The following is a 10785-nucleotide window of genomic DNA, read 5'->3' on the forward strand; positions in this document are numbered from 1 at the left end:
TATTTTATCTCCCATGACCTGTACGACCTGCACCCCCTCAACCCTTCCCTGTTTACATAGACTGTGATTCCATTTTTTTTCTTTCTCATACTTATTACTTTCCCTTCTTCCCTTTCCCTTCCCCCCGCCCCCGCCACCCCTGTACCTTTGGACCTTTTCCTATTTCAAATTATCAATTATTCATTTTCATCATTTTCATCCTTATTTACACTTTCAGTTTCTCACACTAGAGAATCTATTCGGCATTTACACGTGTATCCTGTTTATTTCACTTAAGAGTATCGCCTCAATATGCATCCATTGAGCTATAAATGGCTCTAGTTTCTCATTCTTTATGGCTGAGTAGTAGTCCATTTTATGAAAAAAAAACCACATCTTCTTTATCCAGTTTCCAGTCAGTGGGCACTTTGGCTGTTTCCAAGCTTTAGCTATTACAAACTGTGCTGCTATAAACATAGATGCACACATATTGCTGCGGTATGATTCTTTTAATTCTTTGGGGAAGATTCCCAGGAAAGGAATAGCTGGGAACTGTAGTCCTAGTTCTTTGAGGTATCTCCATACTGATTTCCACAGTGGTTGCACCAGTCTACACCCCCACCAACAGTGGAGAAGGGTTCCTTTCTCTCCACACCCCCACCAGCATTTGTTATTGGTTGATTTCTTGATAGCAGCCATTCTTTCTGGGGTGAGGTGGAATACCAGGGTTGTTTTCACCTGCATCTCTCCAATGACCAGTGATGGTGAACATTTTTTCATGTATTTATTTGCTGTTTTTACTTCTTTCTCTGAGAAATGTCTGTTCATTTTGGATGCCCGTTTTTGAATTGGGTCTTTGAATTTGGGGGTCTGATTTTTTTCAGTTCTTCATAGATTCTAGATAGTAGACCTTTGTCTGAGGTACAGCTGCTAAAAATTTCTTCCCACATTGTAGGTTGTCTCTTAGCTCTGTTGGTAGTTTCTCTTGCAGTGCAGAAGCTTTTTAATATGATGAGATCCCAGTTGTTGATTCTTTGTGCTAGCTCCCGTGCTACTGAAGATTTGTTCATAAAGTCTTTTCCTATGCCAATGTCATCAAGAATTCTACCTAACTTATCTTCCAGCAAGTTTAGTGTTTCTGTCTTAATATTTAGATCTTGAAGCCACTTCAATCTTAGTTTAGTGCACGGTGATAGGTATGGGTCTAGTTTTAATCTTTGGCAGTTGAAATCCAGTTTTTCCAACACCATTTATTCAATAGGCTATCTTTCCTCCAATGAGGGTGGTTGGCTCCTTTGTCAAAGATGAGGTGGCTGAGTATGTCTGGAGTTGTTTCTGCATCTTCTAATCTATTCCACTGATCTTCAGGTCTGTTTCTTTGTCAGTACCATGCTGTTATTATCACAGTAGCTCTGTAGTATAGTTTCAAGTTGGGGATTGTGATGCCTCTTGATATGTCTCTGTCGCCTAGAATTGCTTTTGCTATTCTAGGTTTCTTCAGCTTCCAAATGAATTTTTAGATTGTTTTCTTTAGCTCTGTGAAGTATATTGTTAGAATTTCAATCGGCATCGCATTAAATCTATATACTTGTTTTGGAAGTATGGCCATTTTCACTATATTGATTCTTCCTACCCAGGAACAAGGGATATCTTTCCATTTTCTTATATGCTCTTTGATCTCCTTCTTCAGAGTGCTGTAGTTTTCAGTGTAGAGGTCTTTTTCTTCCTTTGTTAGGTTGTTTCCTAGATATTTCATTTTTTTAGATGCTATTGTAAAAGGAATTATTTCCTGAATTTCTCTCTCAATGGGTCTGCTATTTGTGTATAAGAAGGCTATTGTTTTTTGAGTGTTGACCTTGTATCCAGCTACTCTACTGAATCTGTCAATTAGGTCTAGAAGACTTTGGACTGAGTTTTTTGGATCTTCTATGTAAAGTATCATATCATCAGCAAATAATGACAGTTTCACTTCTTCCTTTCCTATCTTTATTCCTTTTATTTCTTTCTCTTTTCTAATTGTTATGGCTAAAGTTTCCAGAACAATATTGAACAGGAGTGGGAATAGTGAGCATCTTGTCTTGTTCCTGATTTTAGTGTGAAAGTTTTTAGTTTTTGACCATCTAGTATGATGTTGGCTATTGGTTTTTCATAGATAGCCTTAATCAGATTGAGATAAAGACCTTCTATTCCAATTTTCTGTAGGGTTCTTATCACGAATGGGTGTTGGATTTTGTCAAATGCTTTTTCTGCATCTATTGAGAATATCATGTGGTTTTTGTCCTTAACTCTGTTAATATAGTGTATTACGTTTATTGCTTTACAAGTGTTGAACCATCCTTGCATCCCTGGGATAAATCCGACTTGGTCAGGGTGTATGCTCTCCTTGATGACACTCTGTATTCTGTTTGCCAGTGTCTCGTTGAGGATTTTTGCATCTATGTTCATTAGGGAGATTGGCCTGTAGTTCTCTTTTAGAGTTGGGTCTTTCCCTGGTTTGGGGATCAAAGTAACACTGTCCTCCCAGAATGAATTTAGAAGCCTTGCTTCCCTTTCAATTTCCTTGATGAGTTTAAAGAGTAATGGCATTAGTTCTTCTTTAAATGTCTTGTAGAATTCAGCAGTGAAGCCATCAGGACCTGGGCTTTTCTTTGTTGATAATTTTTTTATTACATTTTTAATTTCACTCATTGTAATTGGGGTGTTTAGAATTTCTATATCTTCTTCATTTAACCTTGGCAATTCATATGTATCTAGGAATCTGTGCATTTCTTCTGTGTTTTCCATTTTATTAGAGTACAGGTTCTCAAAGTAGGTATTGATGATCCTCGGGATTTCTGCTGGATTTGTTGTGGCTTCACCTTTTTCACTCTTAATTGCATGGATTTGAGCCTTTTCTTTCCTTTTTCTGATAAGATTGGCTAAAGGCTTATTGATTTTATTTATTCTTTAAAAAAACCAATTCTGGCTGCTATCATGAAATCAACCAACAACAAATGCTGGCAGGGCTGTGGGGAAAGAGGAACCCTGCTCCACTGCTGGTGGGAGTGTAGACTGGTGCAACCACTGTGGAAATCAGTATGGAGCTACCTCAAAGAACTAGGACTGGAAGTCCCATTTGACCCCACTACTCCACTGCTGGGGATCTTCCCAAAAGAATTAAAAGAATCATACCACAGTGATATATGTGCACCCAAGTTCATAGCAGCACAGTTTGTGATAGCTAAAACTTGGAAACAACCCAAATCCCCAACAACTGGAAACTGGATAAAGAAAATGTGTTTTTTTTATAAAATGGAGTAGTACTCAGCCATAAAAAATGAGAAATTAGATACATTTATAGCTAAGTGGTTGCACATTGAGGCGATACTCTTAAGTGAAATAAACAGGACACACATGTGTAACTACTGAATAGTTTCTCTGGTGTGAGAAACTGAAAGTGTAAATAAGGACTAAATGTATAATAGGTAATGTGAAATAGGAAGAAAAGGGGCAAAGGGGAAGGAAGTGGGAGGGCTAAGGTAAAGGATAGAAGGGAATGGGATTAATATGAGAAAATGGAAAAATACAAACAACTTCTGGGGGAAATGAGGTGGAAAAGTCCGATAATCAACCACATGGACACCCTGAACTGATAGCACAGGAAGTAACAAAACAGACGAATGAGGCTCTAGAAAAATTCAAAGCACAAGTAATCTCCCAGACAACTACAGAGATGGTGAGCACAATGAAAGACATGATTAGAGGCTCTAGAACAGAAACTGATAAAAAAAAAAATAGATGAGCTCAGAAACATGCTGGAAGCCAGGAACACCCAGCATAAGAAAGAAATAGAAACCATGATCACCCAACATGAGAAAGAAATGGAATCCATGAAACAGATTCAAACAGATATTCAGGAGATTAAAAACTACAATCAAAGCATGCAGAGCAGACTAAGAGAATCTGAAGACAGAATATCAGATATAGAAGACAGGATTGTGGTTAAGGACCATGAAAAGAGAGATTTCTTAAAGATAGTAAGGGACCATGAGAAATCAATTCAACAGCTGCTAGATGATGCAAAGAAGAATAACATAAGACTGATAGGAATCCACGAAAAAGCAGGAGAGAGTACAATTGACATAAAAAAAAAACTGTTCACAGAAGTAATAGTAGAAAACTTCCCAGACAGAGGTAGAGAATTGGACATACAGAAAAGTGAGGCATATAGAACTCCAACTAGCCATGACCAAAACAATCTACACCTAGACATATAATAGTCAAGATCCCAGAAATCCAACAGAAGAACAAAATCCAACAGTTAGAGAAAAGAAACAAATCACCTACAAAGGAAAGCCCATCAGAATCACAGCAGATTTCTCAACACAAACCCTCAAATCAAGGAGAGCCTGGAGTGAAGTATTTCAAGCCCTAAAAGCAAAGAACTTCCAACCTAGACTGATGTATCCTGCAAAATTATCTTTCAAATCAATGGGGAAATTAGATACTTTCACGACAAAGAACACCTGAGAAACTTCATGAACACCAAACCAGCACTCCAAACAATTTTAAGCAATATCCTAGAAAAAGACAATGAAGATCACAACTCCATGAGGCCCAACAGAGAGAAGGCACCACACAAGGTAAAACACTAAAGGGAAGGGGGGGGAGGAATAAGAAATAAAAGAGCCAACAACAGTAAAACGTCATGACAAGGATGAGTCAATATCTATCAATTATAACTATCAATGTTAATGGCCTCAATTCACCAATCAAAAGAAATAGACTGACAGAATGGATTAAGAAGCAAAACCCAGCAATATGCTGTATACAAGAAACACAACCAACTCAAAAGGAAATTCATAGACTGAAAGTAAAAGGGTGGAAAACAGGTCTCCAGAAGACAGGAACCCAGAAAAAAGCAGGGGTAGCAATCTTATTTGCAGACAAAGTAGATTTCAAACCCAAACTAATTAAGAGAGACAAAGATGGTCATTACATCCTTATGAGGAGAACAATCCAAGAGGAACAGATGACAATCCTAAATATATATGCACCAAATACGAATGCCCCCAACTATACAAAACAAATATTAATGGACATGAAAAACCAAATAAGCACTAATACAGTTGTAGTGAGGGACCTCAATACCCCACTATCACAAATAGACAGATCATCTTGAAAAGAAATTAACAATGATATTCTAGAACTGAACCAAGCTATTGAAGGAATGGACTTAATACATGTATACAGAGTGTTCCACCCCACAAAATCAGAATACCCTTTCTTTTCAACTGCACATGGGTCATTCTCCAAATAGACCACATGCTAGCTCACAGGACATGTCTAAGTCAATGTAAAAAAAAATCTAAATTACCCCCTGTATATTATCAGACCATACTGCAATAAAATTGGAGACCAATAATATGAGAAACTGCAAAACTCCCACAAACACCTGGAAATTGAATAACACCCTCCTGAACAACTAATGCGTGACAGAGGAAATTAAAGAAGAAATTAGACAGTTTCTACTAGTAAATGATAATGCCAGTACAACATATAAGAATATGCGGGACACAATGAAAACCATTCTATGTGAGAAATTCATAGCAGTGAACACCCATATTAGGACAACAGAGAGAAGTCAAATAAATAACCTAATACAGAGCCTCAAGCTCCTAGAAAAAGAAGAGCATAAGAAACCCAAAACCCATACAAGGAAGGAAATTATACAGATCAGAGCAGAAATCAATGCAATGAAGACTAAGAGAATGATACAAAAAATTAATGAATCAAAGAGTTGGTTTTTTGAAAGAATAAATAAAATCAATAAACCTTTAGCCAAACTTATCAAAAAAAAGGAAAGAAAAGACTCAAATCCATGCAATTAAGAACGAGAAAGGGGAAGTCACAACAGAACCAGCAGAAATTCAGAGGATCATCAATACCTACTTCAAGAACCTGTACTCTAATAAAATGGAAAATGCAGAAGAAATAGACAGGTTTCCTAGATATATATGAATTTCCGAAGTTAAATGAAGAAGATATAGAAATTCTAAACACCCCAATTACAATGAGTGAAATTGAAAATATAATAAAAAATTTACCAACAAAAAAAGCCCAGGTCCTGATGGCTTCACTGCTGAATTCTACAAGACATTTAAAGAAGAACTAATGCCATTACTCTTTAAACTCATCAAGGAAATTGAAAGGGAAGCAAGGCTTCGAAACTCAGTCCTGAAGCAAGTGTGACTTTGATCCCAAAACTAGGAAAAGACCCAACCCAAAAAGAGAACTATAGACCAATCTCCCTAATGAACATAGATGCAAAAATCCTCAACAAGATACTGGCAAACAGAATACAGAGGGTCATCAGGAAGATCATACACTCTTACCAAGTCGGATTTTTCCAAGGGATGCAGGGATGGTTCAACATCCATAAATCAATAAATGTAATACACTATATTAACAGAGTCAAGGACAAAAACCATATGATCATCTCAATAGATGCAGAAAAGGCATTCGACAAAATCCAACACCCATTCATGATGAAAACACTACAGAAAATTAGAATAGAACGTCTTTGTCTCAACCTGCTTAAGGCTATCTATGAAAAACCAACAGCCAACATCACACTAAATGGTCAAAAACTGAAAACATTCATGCTAAAATCAGGAACAAGTCAAGGATGCCCACTATCACCACTCCTGTTAATATAGTTCTGGAAACATTAGCCACAGCAATTAGAAAAGAGAAAGAAATAAAAGGAAAAACGATAGGAAAGGAAGAAGCTAAACTCTCATTATTTGCTGATGATATGAGAATTTACATAGAAGATCCAAAAAACTCCACCAAAAGACTTCTAGACTTAATTGACAGATTCAGTAGAGTAGCTGGATATAAGATCAACACTCACAAAACTATAGCCTTCTTATACACAAATAGCAGACTCATTGAGAGAGAAATTAGGGAAACAATTCCTTTTACAATAGCATCCAAAAAAATGAAATATCTAGGAATCAATCTAACAAAGGAAGCAAAAGACCTTTACACTGAAAACTATAGCACCCTGAAAAAGGAGATCAAGGAGGATATAAGAAAATAGAAAGACATCCCTTGTTCCTGGGTAGGAAGAATCAATATAGTGAAAATGGCCCTACTTCCAAAACAACTATATAGATTTAATGCAATGCCTATTGAAATTCCAACAATATACTTTGCAGAGCTAAAGAAAACAATCCAAAAATTCATTTGGAACCAGAAGAGACCTAAAATAGCAAAAGCAATGCTAGGCAACAGAGACATGGCTGGGGGTATCACAATATCCAACTTGAAGCTATACTACAAAGCTACTGTGATAAAAACAGCATGGTACTGGCAAAGAAACAGACCTGAAGATCAGTGGAATAGATAGAAGATGCAGAAACAACTCCAGATATACTCAGCTACTTCATCTTTGACAAGGGAGCCAACAACCCTCATTGGAGAAAGATAGCCTATTTAATAAATGGTGTTGGAAAAACTGGATTTCAACCTGTCAGAGATTAATACTAGACCCATATCTATCACCATGCACTAAACTAAGATCTAAGTGGATTAAAGATCTAAACATTAAGACAGAAACACTAAACTTGCTGGAAGATAAGTTAGGTAGAACTCTTGAAGATATTGGCATAGGAAAAGACTTTATGAACAAAACCTCAGTAGCACAGGAACTAGCAGAAAGAATCAACAACTGAAGAAGCTTATTAAAAAGCTTCTGCACTGCAAGAGAAACTACCAACAGAGTTAACAGACCACCTACAATGTGGAAAAAATTTTAGCAGCTGTAGCTCAGACAAAGGGCTACTCTCTAGAATCTGTAAAGAACTTAAAAAAATCAGACCCCCCAAATTCAAAGACCCAATTCAAAAATGGGCATCTGAAATGAACAGACATTTCTCAAAGAAGTAAAAGCAGCAAATAAACATATGAAAAAGTGCTCAACATCACTGGTCATTCAAGAGATGCAGATGAAAACAACACTGAGATTCCACCTCACCCCAGAAAGAGTGGCTGCTATCAAGAAATCAACCAATAACAAATGCTGGCAGGGGTGTGAAGAGAAAGGAACCCTTCTCCATTGTTGGTGGGAGTGCAGACTGGTGCAACCACTATGGAAATCAGTGTGGAGATACCTCAAAGAACTAGGCCTGGAGGTCCCATTTGACCCAGCTGTTTCCCTGCTGGATATTTTCCCAAAAGAATTAAAAAATCATACCACAGCTATATATGTGTACCCATGTTTACTGCAGCACAGTTTGTCATAGCTAAATCTTGGAAACAGCCCAAGTGCCCATCAACTGGAAACTGGATAAAGATGTGGGGTTTTTTATAAAATGGAGTACTACTCAGCCATAAAGAATGAGAAACTAGAGTCATTTATAGCTAAATGGATGCATATTGAGGCCATACTCTTAAGTGAAATAAATAAGACACACATGTGTAAATACCGAATAGTTTCTCTAGTGTGAGAAACTGAGAGTGTAAATAAGGACTAAAAGGATTAATAACTAATAATTGATACTTTGAAATAGGAAAAGGTCCAAAGGGGTAGGTGTGGTGGGAGGAGATGGGGAAAGGAAAGAATGGAAAGGAAAAATTATGAGAAAAGAAAAAAGAATGGAAATGAAGTATATAAATAGGGAAGGGTGGAGGGGTGAAGGGCACACAAGTAATGGGGAAAAAATAAGAACAAAGATATATCATGTACAGGTACAAGCACCCAAAGATAAATGTAAATGTGCTGTATACCTAAAATGTACCAATAAAAGAATTTAAGTTAAAAGAAAGAAAGAAAGAAAATTCATTAGCTATATGGTCTTATTATAGAGCAGGTTGTGTGTGATCACATGGCAGAGATCATGGCCTTTCATTTAAAGGAATTACGTAAATAGGGTTGGTTACAAAATAAAATCACTGAGGGAGCGGAAGGGGGATGGAGGGCAGTCACCTTCCTGGAAGATCAGCCTTTACACAAAGGGCCTTCCTGCTTTGCCAGTTGCCCGACAGAGCCCCAGGCTTGCCTGACCCTCACCTCATGCCTGGTGGAGGTGGAGTCCAGGCAGAGGCTCGAAGCTCTTGAGAAGCACAGCAAGTCTAAAGTGAACCAGCTCCCCCTGGGCAGACCTTGGAACCATGAGCAATAATAGAGCAGAACTAGACATTGGCTACCTCTCCTCTTTCATAGTGATACTTTTGTTTGGATCAAATTTTGCACCACTTAAAAGATATGATACCGGTGATGGGATGTTTCTTCAGTGGGTGCTTTGTGCTGCTATTTGGTTAGTTGCCTTGGCAGTCAACCTGATACTCCATTGCCCTAGGTTTTGGCCTTTTGCAATCCTTGAAGGGTACATTTGGACAACAGGGAATATTGCTGTTGTACCAGTTATCAAAACCATTGGTCTAGGCCTTAGAATCCTAATCTGGGGATCATTTAATGCCGTGACTGGCTGGGCAAGCTCAAGGTTTGGCTGGTTTGGAATGGATGCTGAGGATGTATCAAAGCCACTGCTGAATTACATCAGAGCTGGGCTCTCAGTAGTGAGTGCTTTCATATTTTTGTTCATCAAAAGTGAAATACCATGTAACACTTGTGCCACGGATACTACATTGTTACTGACAGAGCATGTGATCAACTCAACTCCAGACCCCTGTGCTGGCTCCTCCTGGGTGGACAGACTCTTAGCAGCGCACCACCGCCTGCTGGGGTGCAGTCTCCCGGTGATATCCGGGACACTCTATGACTCTACATTTGTGCCAATCATTTTTATCAAGGACCATGACAAAAGAAATGACAGCATATAGGCCGGGACAAGCCAGTATGATTTATATTATGTTTTTGCGCACTTCAGTGGCATCTTTCTTACAAGTATAGCCTACTTTCTGGTCTACTATATAGCCATGAGAAACAGTCTCAAACTCTATCCGGAGGCCGTCTTACCAGGGTTCCTGTCAGGAGTGCTTTGGGCAATAGCTACCTGCTGCTGGTTCTTAGCTAATCACTCTCTCAGCGCCGAGGTCTGTTTTCCAATAATCACTGCTGGTCCAGGATTTATAGCTGCATTGTGGGCTGTCTTCATTTTTAAGGAAATACAGGGTCTGCGGAACAACCTCCTGCTGCCCTTCCCTTTTGCACCATCCTGGCGGGGACGCTCAGCACCGCTTTTTCTGAAGTCTAACCAGCAGGTGCCTTGGCGAGCGTATCCTCTCCCAGCCTGAAGGCCTGCGCGGAAGGGATCCCTGCTGATGGGTCCAGGATGGTTTCTTCCCCACTGATGTGAGAATAATGTAGAACTAGGCTTCAGTGAATTTTAAAAATGAATGATTCTTCTGATGGACCATTAATGAAGGCAGGTAGTCAGTGGGTGATTAAATGTGTCACAGCATTGCATCTGAGATGTGTTTTGCTATTGTGTTGTTTTCATCACAAGGGGTACCTAGTGCTGCATAACCTAGAAAACTGTGGGCAGTTCATATGCAAATAAGTCACCATCCAAATTTCTAACTTATTAAGCAAGAAGAACCAGAAATACCTCGCGGGAATGATGAGAGATTTACCTTGTAGAATTAAATTTCAAAGTTACCTGGGTCCTTTGCAAGAGAAAGTAAAGGTCGAAGTTGGTGCCTACATGTTAAAAAGGCCACGCATTATTTAAGCTAAGATCTATTTTTACTTCAAATTAATTTTGCTCAATTTTACATCATCACCCATCTTAGCTCAAAATGCTTTGATTATTTTCAGATAAAACTATACTCAGAAGCAAACCAGTTTTCCACCTTTGA

General features: G+C 38.4%; 1 protein-coding gene across 1 annotated transcript; it reads left to right on the forward strand.

The window, feature by feature from the left end:
- The first annotated feature begins 9135 nt into the window (after positions 1 to 9135).
- Tmem144 (transmembrane protein 144) lies at positions 9136 to 10181 on the forward strand. The gene is given in 2 exon segments (XM_013078952.1): positions 9136 to 10120; positions 10123 to 10181. Coding segments are annotated over 2 exon segments (1044 nt in total).
- Positions 10182 to 10785: the final 604 nt, after the last annotated feature.

Source organism: Heterocephalus glaber, unplaced genomic scaffold (assembly GCF_053883595.1).
Source record: "Heterocephalus glaber isolate CG9 unplaced genomic scaffold, H.glaber_assembly_v1.0 deba00001543, whole genome shotgun sequence".
NCBI classification, from domain to species: Eukaryota; Metazoa; Chordata; class Mammalia; order Rodentia; family Bathyergidae; genus Heterocephalus; species Heterocephalus glaber.